The 14,067-nt window shown below is 45.5% G+C and overlaps 1 protein-coding gene across 2 annotated transcripts in view; it reads left to right on the top strand.

Moving 5' to 3' along the window:
* Positions 1 to 14,067, top strand: part of RAB2B (RAB2B, member RAS oncogene family) — a 66,013-nt gene that overhangs the window by 30,706 nt on the left and 21,240 nt on the right. For both annotated transcript variants that reach the window (XM_069761275.1, XM_069761284.1), the window contains exons 2-5: positions 318 to 389; positions 10,966 to 11,033; positions 11,280 to 11,362; positions 11,735 to 11,827. In XM_069761275.1, the coding sequence (XP_069617376.1) occupies positions 318 to 389; positions 10,966 to 11,033; positions 11,280 to 11,362; positions 11,735 to 11,827 (316 nt within the window). The remainder of the gene's footprint in view (positions 1 to 317; positions 390 to 10,965; positions 11,034 to 11,279; positions 11,363 to 11,734; positions 11,828 to 14,067) is intronic.

Below are 14,067 nucleotides of genomic sequence, written 5' to 3'. Positions count from 1 at the left end.
ATAAAGTGTGTTTTCTCAGCAGGAGATTATCACTAGACTAAATAAGTGTGTCATGCCTCTTAGTCCAAATATGCCCCCAGCACTGACTAGCAACTTTCTATTAATGTACAGTGTTCACAGAAAACTGCCACTTTGTGTTGGGGGTGGGCTACACAGGGCTTACTTGGCTGCATGCTATCGCTGGAATTGGGGTCTCTGCCACTATATCATGCTTCTCTCAGAATAAATAGAAAAAGGAGTCTGCTACTATAGGTTTTTTTTTTTTTTTTTAAAGTGTTGCCAATAACTGATGGATATTTTTATTTAATGTTTTGCAGGAGTAGGAAAATCCTGTTTACTGCTGCAGTTTACGGATAAGAGATTTCAGCCGGTTCACGATTTGACAATAGGTGAAACTTCTCATTTCCTGTCTGCCTTTCTGTATATCTCACTGATGTGTATGAGCTAATTGTAGCAGACTTCAGTCTTGTCTGATCTGCTTCTAGAACATTCACACATTCAATATTGCTAGTACCATGGCTTTGTTAACTGCTATTTCACATGGATCTGATATTTGTATTGGGCGCTTCCATTCTTTATGAGAGTTTAAGGCTATGTGCACATGTACAGGTTTTTTCGCGTTTTTTTCGCGCTAAAAACGCTATAAAAACTCATTAAAAACGCATACATTATGCATTCTATCATTTAGAATGCATTCTGCATGTTTTGTGCGCATGGATGCGTTTTTTTTTTTCCGCGAAAAAAACGCATCGCAGTAAAAAAATGAGCATGTTCATTATTTTTGCGGATTTTCTGCGTTTTTTCCCGCAGTTCTATGCATTTGGGAAAAAACGCACCAAAAACGCGGTAAAAACGCATGCGGATTTCTGGCAGAAATGTCCGGGTTTTTGTCAGGAAAATTTCTGCAAGAAATCCTGACGTGTGCACATACCCTAAGAGTTTACCTTAGGGCTGTAGAGTCAGTAAGCCAAACCTCCGACTCCTCAATTTCCCTGACTCTCGACCCCACAACACTGATCACTACTAAGTATGTACATAAAGTGCAGCACAGATTCATCTCATCTAAAACTCCAACCCCACAGCACTGGTCACTACTGAGCATGTACATAAAGTGCAGCACAGATTCATCTCGCCTAAACCTCCGACCCCACAGCACTGGTCACTACTGAGCATGTACATAAAGTGCAGCACAGATTCATCTCGCCTAAACCTCCGACCCCACAGCACTGGTCACTAGAGTTGAGCGACCTTGACCTTTTTAGAGTCGAGCCGGGTTTCGCGAAACCCGACTATCTCAAAAGTCGGGTCGAGTGAAATCGGCCGATTATGACGTAAAGTCGGGATCGACCGAAACACGAAACCCAATGCAAGTCAATGGGGCAGCATAGTCGGCAGTGAGTGGGGGCCAGGAAAACACCTAGAGTGCACATTTAAATGTCAAAACCATCCATTCTTCTTAATGAAGCTTGTCAAGCGTAATTTACCTTATAATAATTGGAAGCCATTTGAAATTGGGGGTCATTTGGCTAAAGTTGTGGTGGGTAGGGCTGGTTCAAGTAATTAGTGGGCCCAGGAAATCTGGACCACGTCACGGCAGTGGAGCAGGGAGAGGTAAGTATTTCAACTTTGCAAGTGCTGTGAACCTGAGCAAGCAGGGGGGGCCCACTCGTTGGCATTGGCACTGGCACAGGGCCCCTCAAAGTACAGCGGTGTGTTTGCACGGCGGGGGCGCCTCCCACCGGCAGCAACACTTTTGCGTACCATGAGAGGCCCTGTGCCAGTGACGTCGCCAACTAGTATTCCTCCCCCCACCTGATGAAGGAACCTGCACTTTAATCTGCACCTTCCTGTTTGTCCCCGTGTAAGGTGGTATGGTATGCGGGAAGGGGGACCTGACTTTCAGCAGGGTCACAATCTTGCAGTGTAGCGTGCATGGGGAATGTTGCGTTATGCGTCAATGTACCAGCAGACTCATCTATCACTGGCTGGGCAATGGGCAGGATGAGGAGGAAACACAGATATAGGCCCAAAGAATAAAGTGGGCTAAATGCAGTTCAAAATTGGTAACACAGGACTAATCAGGGGGCATTGCAGTGGAGGACAACTGGAATGAGAGGCTGACACAGAGAGTAGGCCCAAATCAGTAAGTAGTCGAAATGCAGTTCAAAATTGGCAACAGTAGTAAACAGGCGGCACAGCTTTGTTCAGTGGAGGAGAACAGCAAGGAGTGGCAGACACCGATAGTAGGCCCCAACCCAACTAGTAGGCCAAATGCAGTTGTTCCGTTTAACCACAATTTAATGAGAGCCTGGAAGTTCAGGAAAGGCAACCTGGAGAACACCTTGGAGTGGAACACACCATCTCTCTACACCCCATACCCAATTTGTAGGCCTAATGCAGCGTAGTTTCCAACAACTACTAAACGAGAGCCGGAAGATCGAAGCTCAGGAAAGGCAACCTGGGGAACACCTTGGAGTGTAACAAACCCTCTCTCTACACCACGGAAGGGCTGATTCTTAGGAAGGAAGGCTGTCGGAAAGAAGCAGGGCGCGTCCGAGGGTGATTATATTCTTATTAGGTATATACTCACCCTCGGACGCGCCCTGCTTCTTTATTTGTAATGAATGTTTATTTGCAATGTGGTTTTGACTTACTCTATTTTTTTGGTAAATAATGATTTTATTATTTTCATTGTTTTGCATCTTCTTGGCAATAATATAAAGAAGACGCGACAGGACAACACTCGGTGGATGCCATATCTGTGTTTAAAATTGAAAAAACCTTTCAGTTAACTACTTGCAGGAGAAAGTTATTGTAGCTGGTGGCCATTTTTAGTACTGTACCAGATTTTTGTTGTATGTGTTTGTTTTTAATGTTAAAATGTCTGCATTTGATATCTCTCCAGTATTTTCTTTTTTATAAGCAAAATACTTATTTTTATATTTTCTGATGTTGGTTCCAGGGGTACACGGGCAGCAGTGGTGTGGTCAGTGGAGGCCTAGTGGAAGGAGTAACCGCAGACGGGCATCGAAGGCCTAAAATAATAACACATGGCTGTAGGCAATTTTAAATTGGTTGCAGGGGTACACGGGCAGCAGTGGTGTGGTCAGTGGAGGCCTAGTGGAAGGAGTAACCGCAGACAGGCATCGAAGGCCTAAAATAATAACACATGGCTGTAGGCAATTTTAAATTGGTTACAGGGGTACACGGGCAGCAGTGGTGTGGTCAGTGGAGGCCTAGTGGAAGGAGTGACCACAGACAGGCATCGAAGGCCTAACATAACAAAAATGTCAATACAATGGTATTGTCAGTGGCAGGCATTGAAGGATGTCAGCGCATAGACTAAACATTGGTGGAGCTGTGAGATAATTTTGCAAGTGGTAGAGCACTGTTTGAGCTGGGGTGGGGGGAAACTGTCTTGTGTCCAGCGGTACAGGCCCAGGGCCCCTCATATTACAATGGTGTGTCTGACGTTGGGTGCGCACGACCACCGCCAGAGACACTTTATTGTACTAGGAGGGACCCAGTGGCAGTGCCGTCGACCAAAAGCGGGCTCACCCACCTCTTCAGACAAACTGCACTCTCACGGGTGCTGTCGCCAAGTGTCGATACCACGGCCCCGTGTGGGGAGTTTGGCCATTTAGTGAGGTGTAAACATGTCGTATGCTGGACAATCAGGTGCAGAAAATTACGAGATTGGAAAAGGCATTCAGAATAGTCCACAGGCAAGACCTTTTCATAGGAAAGCTAGGTGTCAGCCGGGCAAGGTGGGGCAAAAGATTTCGAAATCCAGTTGTGGTTCATTTTAATGAAGGTTAGATCATCTACATTTTGGGTAGCCAGACGAGTCCTTTTTTCTGTTAGTATTGAACCTGCAGCACTGAATACTCTTTCTGATAGGACACTAGCTGCCGGGCAAGCAAGCTCCTGCAATGCATATTCTGCCAATTCTGGCCAGGTGTCTAATTTTGATGCCCAGTAATCAAATGGGAATGACGGTTGAGGGAGAACATCGATAAGGGATGAAAAATAGTTTGTAACCATACTGGACAAATGATGTCTCCTGTCACTTTGAATTGATGCTGCAGTACCTGTCCTGTCTGCGGTCATAGCAAAATCACTCCACAACCTGGTCAGAAAACCCCTCTGGCCTACGCCACTTCTGATTTCTGCCCCTCTAACTCCTCTGGTCTGCTGGCCCCTGCAGCTCGTGTGAGAACGATCACGGGCGCTGTGTGCAGGGAATGCCAGAAGCAAACGGTCAACAAGAGTTGATTGTTTGGTTGCTAATATTAGTTCCAAGTTCTCATGTGGCATTATATTTTGCAATTTGCCTTTATAGCGAGGATCAAGGAGGCAGGCCAACCAGTAATCGTCATCATTCATCATTTTAGTTATGCGTGTGTCCCTTTTGAGGATACGTAAGGCATAATCCGCCATGTGGGCCAAAGTTCCAGTTCTCAAATCTGCGGTTGTGCTTGGTTGAGGGGCAGTTTCAGGCAAATCCACGTCACTTGTGTCCCTCAAAAAACCAGAACCCGGCCTTGCCGCGCCACCAATTTCCAGTGACCCCGGAAAAGCTTCCTCATTAAAAATATAATCATCCCCATCATCCTCCTCGTCGTCCTCCTCCTCCTCTTCGCCCGCTACCTCGTCCTGTACACTGCCCTGGCCAGACAATGGCTGACTGTCATCAAGGCTTTCCTCTTCCTCAGCTGCAGACACCTGATCCTTTATGTGCGTCAAACTTTGCATCAGCAGACGCATTAGGGGGATGCTCATGCTTATTATGGCGTTGTCTGCACTAACCAGCCGTGTGCATTCCTCAAAACACTGAAGGACTTGACACATGTCTTGAATCTTCGACCACTGCACACCTGACAACTCCATGTCTGCCATCCTACTGCCTGCCCGTGTATGTGTATCCTCCCACAAAAACATAACAGCCCGCCTCTGTTCACACAGTCTCTGAAGCATGTGCAGTGTTGAGTTCCACCTTGTTGCAACGTCTATGATTAGGCGATGCTGGGGAAGGTTCAAAGAACGCTGATAGGTCTGCATACGGCTGGAGTGTACGGGCGAACGGCGGATATGTGAGCAAAGTCCACGCACTTTGAGGAGCAGGTCGGATAACCCCGGATAACTTTTCAGGAAGCACTGCACCACCAGGTTTAAGGTGTGAGCCAGGCAAGGAATGTGTTTCAGTTGGGAAAGGGAGATGGCAGCCATGAAATTCCTTCCGTTATCACTCACTACCTTGCCTGCCTCAAGATCTACAGTGCCCAGCCATGACTGCGTTTCTTTCTGCAAGAACTCGGACAGAACTTCCGCGGTGTGTCTGTTGTCGCCCAAACACTTCATAGCCAATACAGCCTGCTGACGTTTGCCAGTAGCTGCCCCATAATGGGAGACCTGGTGTGCAACAGTGGCAGCTGCGGATGGAGTGGTTGTGCGACTGCGGTCTGTGGACGAGCTCTCGCTTCTGCAGGAGGACGAAGAGGAGGAGGAGGGGGTGCGAACGGCTACAGCCAATTGTTTCCTAGACCGTGGGCTAGGCAGAACTGTCCCCTGTGGACCCTGCATCCACCACATTTACCCAGTGTGCCGTGATGGACACGTAACGTCCCTGGCCATGCCTACTGGTCCATGCATCTGTTGTCGGGTGCACCTTTGTGCTCACAGATTGCCTGAGTGCATGGACGATGCGCTCTTTAACATGCTGGTGGAGGGCTGGGATGGCTTTTCTGGAAAAAAAGTGTCGACTGGGTAGCTCGTAGCGTGGTACAGCGTAGTCCATCAGGGCTTTGAAAGCTTCGCTTTCAACTAACCGGTAGGGCATCATCTCTAACGAGATTAGTCTAGCTATGTGTGCGTTCAAACCCTGTGTACGCGGATGCGAGGCTAAGTACTTCCTTTTTCTAACCATAGTCTCATGTAGGGTGAGCTGGACTGGAGAGCTGGAGATCGTGGAACTAGCGGGGGTGCCGGTGGACATGGCAGACTGAGAGACGGTGGGAGATGGTATTGTTGCCACCGGTGCCCTAGATGCAGTGTTTCCTACTACGAAACTGGTGATTCCCTGACCCTGACTGCTTTGGCCTGGCAAAGAAACCTGCACAGATACTGCAGGTGGTGCGGAAAATGGTGGCCCTACACTGCCGGAAGGGATGTTGCGTTGCTGACTAGCTTCATTGGCCGAGGGTGCTACAACCTTAAGGGACGTTTGGTAGTTAGTCCAGGCTTGCAAATGCATGGTGGTTAAATGTCTATGCATGCAACTTGTATTGAGACTTTTCAGATTCTGTCCTCTGCTTAAGGTAGTTGAACATTTTTGACAGATGACTTTGCGCTGATCAATTGGATGTTGTTTAAAAAAATGCCAGACTGCACTCTTTCTAGCATCGGATACCTTTTCAGGCATTGCAGACTGAGCTTTAACCGGATGGCCACGCTGTCCTCCAACAGGTTTTGGCTTTGCCACGCGTTTTGGGCAAGATACGGGCCCGGCAGATGGAACCTGTTGCGATGTTGATGCCTGCTGCGGCCCCTCCTCCTCCGCTTCAGAACTGCTGCCGCCTGCACCCTGTTCCCCCAATGGCTGCCAATCGGGGTCAAGAACTGGGTCATCTATTACCTCTTCTTGTAGCTCGTGTGCAACTTCGTCTGTGTCACCGTGTCGGTCGGTGGTATAGCGTTCGTGATGGGGCAACATAGTCTCATCAGGGTCTGATTCTTGATCAGCACCCTGCGAGGGCAATGTTGTGGTCTGAGTCAAAGGACCAGCATAGTAGTCTGGCTGTGGCTGTGCATCAGTGCACTCCATGTCAGATTCAACTTGTAATGGGCATGGACTGTTAACTGCTTCACTTTCTAAGCCAGGGACGGTATGTGTAAAGAGCTCCATGGAGTAACCCGTTGTGTCGCCTGCTGCATTCTTCTCTGTTGTTGTTTTTGCTGAAGAGGACAAGGAAGCGACTTGTCCCTGACCGTGAACATCCACTAACGACGCGCTGCTTTGACATTTACCAGTTTCACGAGAGGAGGCAAAAGAGCTAGAGGCTGAGTCAGCAAGATAAGCCAAAACTTGCTCTTGCTGCTCCGGCTTTAAAAGCGGTTTTCCTACTCCCAGAAAAGGGAGCGTTCGAGGCCTTGTGTAGCCAGACGAACCTGGCTCCACAGCTCCAGACTTAGGTGCAATATTTTTTTTCCCACGACCAGCTGATGCTCCACCACTACCACTACCCTCATTACCAGCTGACAATGAACGCCCCCGGCCACGACCTCTTCCACCATACTTCCTCATTGTTTTAAAAACGTAAACAAACTAACAGTATTTGTTGCTGTCACACAAATTACACGGTGAGCTATAACTTCAGTATGATTTAGCTACCCCTTTAGGCTATGTGCACACCTTGCGTCGGGTCCCTGCGGGTTCTCCCGCAGCAGATTTGATAAATCTGCAGGGCAAAACAACTGCGGTTCTCCCTGCAGATTTATTGCGGTTTGTTCCGCGTTTTCCGCTGCGGGTTTCCGCCTATACTATTGATGCTGCATATGCAGCAATATGCAGCATCAATAGTAATGTTAAAAATAATAAAAATTGGTTATACTCACCCTCTGATGTCCGGAGCTCCTGGGCGCTGCACCCGGCGTTCCGGTTCCAAAGATGCTGTGGGAGAAGGACCCTTCGTGACGTCACGATCATGTGACCGCGACGTCAGCGCAGGTCCTGGTCGCACAGCAACTCTGACCGGACGGCCGCGTGCAGCGCCCAGGAGCTCCGGACATCAGAGGGTGAGTATAACCAGATTTTTTATTTTTTAACCCCAAATATGGTTATACCACCCGCACATTATCCGCTTACTTCCCGCAACGTGGGCACAGCCCCATGCGGGAAGTAAGCGGTTCAATGTATTCCTATGGGTGCAGAATCGCAGCGATTCTGCACAAAGAAGTGACATGCTGCGGGTTGTAAACCGCTGCGTTCCCGCGCGGTTTTTCCCGCAGCATGTGCACAGCGGTTTGCGGTTTCCATAGGGTTTACATGTTACTGTAAACGCTATGGAAACTGCTGCGGACCCGCAGCATCAAAATCGCGGCGGTTCCGCGGTAAAAACCGCTAAGTGTGAATATAGCCTTACAGGTGAGTGAGACCACAACGAAAATCAGGCACAATGTTACACACTCTGTTGTTGGTGGCAACAAATGAGAGAGATGCCACACACGCAGGACTGTCACTGAAGCACAAATGTAAATATTAATCTCCCACTGATTTGATTTTTTTTTTTTTCAGGGAGACTTTAGGAAAAACAAATAATAGAATAAAATGATTTTTTCAGGAAGAATTTAGAAACCAAATAAAATAAAATGATTTTTTCAGGGAGAATTTAGAAAACAAATAAAACAAAAAAAGGCTTTCTATGGCCCACTGAGTGAGAGATGACGCACACAGGAGTCAGGAGTGGCACACAAGCCCAGAGGCCAATATTTATCTCCCACTGATTGATGTAGTTATTTTTTTCAGGTAGATTTTGGAACCCAAATCAAGCTAAAAAAAATAATAGGCTTTCTATGGCCCACAATTGGAGAGAGAGAGAGAGATGGCACACCCAGGAGTCAAGACTGGCACACAAGCAGAAAGAGCAATATTAATCTCCCACTGATTTGTTTTTTTTTTTTTTTTTTTTTCAGGGAGACTTTAGGAAAAAAAAAAATAGAATAAAATGATTTTTTGAGGAAGAATTTAGAAGCCAAAGAAAATAAAATGATTTTTTCAGGGAGAATTTAGAAAACAAATAAAACAAAAAAAGGCTTTCTATGGCCCACTGAGTGAGAGATGACGCACACAGGAGTCAGGAGTGGCACACAAGCCCAGAGGCCAATATTTATCTCCCACTTTTTTTTTTTTGTTCCAGGGAAAATTTATAAACCCAATAAAAAAAATAATAAATAGGCTTTCTATGGCCCACTATCTGAGAGACAGAGAGAGATGGCACGCTTAGGACTGGCACACAAGCCCAAAGGCCAATATTAATCTCCCTTTTTTTTTTAAGGGAGAATTTATAAAACCAAAAAAAAAAAAATAAATAGGCTTTCTATGGCCCACTATTTGTGAGAGAGATGGCACGCTCAGGACTGGCACACAAGCCCAGAGGCCAATATTAATCTCCCACTTTTTTTTTTTTTTTCCAGGGAAAATTTATAAACCCATTAAAAAAAAAATAAATAAATAGGCTTTCTATGGCCCACTATCTGAGAGAGAGAGATGGCACGCTTAGGACTGGCACACAAGCCCAAAGGCCAATATTAATCTCCCACTGATTGATTTATTGATTTTTTTCAGGTAGAATTTAGATCCCAAATAAAGCAAAAAAAAAAAAAATAAATAGGCTTTCTATGGCCCACTGAGTGAGTGATGATGCACACAGGAGTCAAGAGTGGCACACAAGCCCTGAGGCCAATATTTTTCTCCCACTGATTGATGTAGTGATTTTTTCAGGTAGATTTTATAACCCAAATCAAGCAAAAAAATAAATAGGCTTTCTATGGCCCACTGAGTGAGAGATGACACAGACAGGGATGGCACTCTAGCAGAAATGTCAATCTTAATCTCCCACAAAAAAAAAAAAAAAAACAGGGAGTGTCCTTCAATTACTATCTCCCTGCAGTAATCTCAGCCAGGTATGGCAGGCAGCAATAAGGAGTGGACTGATACACACTTTTTATTTAATTTGTGCACAAACCAAAAAGATAGCTGTGCAGAAAGGAAGGAACAAGAGGATTTGTGCTTTGAAAAAAGCAGTTGGTTTGCACAGCGGCGTACACACAGCAATGCAGCTATCAGGGAGCCTTCTAGGGCAGCCCAATGAGCTACAGCGCTGAGGGAAAAAAAAAAAAAAAATGTAGCTTCCACTGTCCCTGCACACCGAAGGTGGTGTTGGGCAGTGGAAATCGCTACAGCACAAGCGGTTTGGTGGTTAATGGACCCTGCCTAACGCTATCCCTGCTTCTGACGAAGCGGCAGCAACCTCTCCCTAAGCTCAGATCAGCAGCAGTAACATGGCGGTCGGCGGGAACGCCCCTTTATAGCCCCTGTGACGCCGCAGACAGCAAGCCAATCACTGCAATGCCCTTCTCTAAGATGGTGGGGACCAGGACCTATGTCATCACGCTGCCCACACTCTGCGTTTACCTTCATTGGCTGAGAAATGGCGCTTTTCGCGTCATTGAAACGCGACTTTGGCGCGAAAGTCGCGTACCGCATGGCCGACCACGCACAGGGGTCGGATCGGGTTTCATGAAACCCGACTTTGCCAAAAGTCGGCGACTTTTGAAAATGAACGACCCGTTTCGCTCAACCCTACTGGTCACTACTGAGCATGTACATAATGTGCAGCACAGATTCATCTCACCTAAACCTCCGACCCCATACCACAGCCTCAATTTAGGGCATGTATATAAAGTGCAGCACAGATTCATCTCACCTAAACCTCCGACTCCACAGCACTGCCTCACTACAGAGCATGTACATAATGTGCAGCACAGATTCATCTCACCTAAACCTCCGACCCCACAGCACTGCGTCACTTCAGGGCATGTATATAAAGTGCAGCACAGATTCATCTCAACTAAAGGTCTAAATCCTTACATTCTGGATAGAACAGACATTTATAGTACATTTTATGACTTTCCCAAAATTCTTATGAAAACCTTAACAGCACATCCTGCACTGAACTACTGGACTACATTATTACAAGTGTCAGTCGGTCCATTTTATTCCGACTACGCAGCCCTGGTTTTCCTATCGGAGAAGTTTAGGGCATATTGACTGAGCATAGCAAATAAGCTCATGAAGTCTGATCTAGGACCTCCAACAATCCCTAGAACTCAGGTCTGTTAATAGTCCATTAGACCCTTTTTCAGCCTTGAACCCACCCTTTGCTAACATACTGTTTCTTTTCTTAGGAGTGGAGTTTGGTGCCCGAATGATTAATATTGATGGAAAGCCCATCAAGCTGCAGATATGGGACACGGTGAGTCGAGATTTAAATATATAATTTATCATTTAAATTCGAGTATGCCATGTGGACTATGAGCCAAACATAGAACTGCCATGAAGTTGGTGGTATTCCACCCATGTCGTGGATTGAGAATGGCAGAACTCTATTTCCTGTGCATGCAGTTGTCACTGGAAATCGCTTGTCTCCATCTCCTGTGTAGTTGTTGGACTCATTTTACAGTTTGTTTGTTTTTTGTAATTCTTTTTTGCTTGATCTCAGGCAGGGCAGGAGAGTTTCCGCTCTATAACCCGGTCTTATTACCGAGGCGCTGCGGGGGCACTGCTCGTGTATGATATCACTAGGTGGGTGCAACCATTTACTTGTCCTACCTTCATTAAGCTGGTGCTATAATTGTATTTCTTGCTTATTAATGCCTCCTAATATGTAAAATCACTTGCTGCCACTACTGATGCTCCTTTCCTTTTATATGGGCTAGCTCCATCAATCCATAGAAGGTGAGTGAACAGCGGTTGTCCTGCGCCCTATTCTAGTCACTTGGAGGCCTTTAGACCAAAATTCTCTTCAGTGGTAGTCCCAGCTGTCGGACCCCCACTAATCATACATTTATTACCAATCCTGTGGATATGTTCCTTTTCTGGCCATATGGATATATATCTCTAGCTTCTCTAACATTATTCAATGTGTAATTGTCACCAATTTTCTTTGATATTCAGACGGGAAACCTTTATCCACCTCACTTCATGGTTGGAAGATGCTCGACAGCACTCCAGCAGCAACATGGTCATCATACTGATCGGAAACAAAAGGTGCGGTCCTTGTTTTGCTTTTGTGCTTTGGGAGGATAAGACGGAAATTGTTGGGTAGAATAGAATGTGCGATTATGGAGCCGAGAAGAACCATTTTCTACATGGGCAGAGATTTTGGTGTCCACCTGCTGGGACCCTCGGCTTTCCCAACATCAGGTATGCATGCACGGATTTCACTCCATTCTTCGTGGGACTGCTGTACACTCAGAAGAACCATAGGCAATGAATGCAGCAGAGGAAGAGCCTCACTCCAAAGCCCTGATCTTTGGATCGCTAGGTTCCATTGATTTGTTGGCCTTGTTCAGGAGAACCGACAGGCCAAATTTTGCAATGTGAGCACAATACGTGTTTTACGGATATGTGAAACTGGCCATAGGTATAGTTTATTCAGCAGAGGGGAAACGCCTAAACAGGCCTTTGGGCCACATTGGACATTACTTAATTTTCAGAGCATTTAGAGCTTTTATTAATTTTTTGATGCAACCCAGTGACAAAATAATGATATTCCATAAAGTTGGAACTTGGTACATTTCGGATTTTGGTGAAATGATTTACAGATATAGTAATGTAACCAGAAGCCGTTCGCGCCTTAACACCTTTCTAACATAACAATCTGTCCCTGTGCCCTGGGCCTATTTGACCAGGGGCGGATTATTACATCACCGCCGGGTGTCGGCTGATTCTGAAAGCTTACACCCGGCGCTAAGTGCCAGGAATGGTCCCACACCGCTCCTGGCACTTTAACACCGTTGCCCTGGTGATCCGATGTTATGACGACATCCGTGTCACCAGATCTAGGAAAGTTGCTTGATCATGCGCAGTGCACGGTCAGCAAGTCTGTCAGTGCAGAACTGACCGTTTATAGAGCATGGGGATGCTGCTGCATCACCGTACTATACAAGCGATCCGATCAGCCTACAAAAATTGTTAGGCTGTGTGCACACGATGCAGATTTAGTGCAGATCTGCAGCATTTTTTTTCTGCGCAGAAACGCTGCAGAACTGCACTGAGATTTACAGTACAATGTAAATCAATGTGAAAAAAAAAAAAAAAGCTGTGCACATGGTGCAGGAAAATCCACGCAGAAATGCTGCAGATTTCAAAGAAGTGCATGTCACTACTTTTGTGCAGTTCTGCAGCATTTCTGCACCCCTCCATTAATAGAAATCCGCAGTGGTAAAAACTTCCGAAAATCCGCATCAATTCCGCACAAAAAGCGCCGCAAATCTGCAGCTGCGGATTTTGTGCAGAAAATTCTGCACCTCTTTTCTTGTGTGCACATAGCCTAAGTCACATAGTTGGACAAAGTTAAAAAAAAATTGGAAAACATTTTTTCAAAATCGAATTTAAATTTTTTTTTTTTTAATCAAGATATTGTATTTATATGAAAAAAAATTACATATTTTGGATCGCCACATCCACAACAACCCAACCTATAAAACTGTCCCACTAGATAACCCCTTTAGTGAACACCATAAAAAAAGCATTGTTTTTTTTTGCCTTGCTTTTTATCATACCGCCGAACAAAAAGTAGAATAAAATGAGATAAAAAAGACAGATATAAATAAACATGGTACCACTGAAAACGCCATCTTGTTCTGCAAAAAACAAGCCTCCATACAGCTCCATCAGCGGTAAAATAAAAGTCATAGCTCTCAGGATAAAGCGAAAATAATTTTTTCTATAAAAGTGTGTAAAAGAGCCAAAACATAAAAAAATAAAAAAAAGATATAAAGTGGGTACGGAAAGTATTCAGACCCCTTTAAATTTTTCACTGTTTTATTGCAGCCATTTGGTAAATTAAAAAAAAAAAAATTTTCTCATTAATGTACTGTGCACCCCATCTTGACTGAAAAAAAAAAAACAGAAATGTAGTAATTTTTGCAAATTATATTAAAAAGAAAATCTGAAATCACATTGTCATAAGTATTCAGACCCTTTGCGCAGACACTCATATTTAAGTCGCATGCAGTCCATTTTCTTGTGATCCTCTTTGAGGCCGGTTTCACACGTCAGTGGCTCCGTTATGTGAGGTGACAGTTTCCTCACGTAACGGAGCCACTGACACACGTAGACACATTGAAATCAGTGCATCTGTGCAGATGTCATTGATTTTTTTGCGGACCGTGTCTCCGTGTGCCAAACACTGAGACATGTCAGTGTTCGTGGGTGCGCACGGATCACACGGACCCATTAAAGTCAATGGGTCCGTGTAAAACACGTACCGCACACGGACGTTG

Source organism: Ranitomeya imitator, chromosome 1, assembly GCF_032444005.1.
Source record: "Ranitomeya imitator isolate aRanImi1 chromosome 1, aRanImi1.pri, whole genome shotgun sequence".
Lineage (NCBI taxonomy): Eukaryota > Metazoa > Chordata > Amphibia > Anura > Dendrobatidae > Ranitomeya > Ranitomeya imitator.
This window is presented reverse-complemented; position numbering and strand designations above follow the sequence as displayed.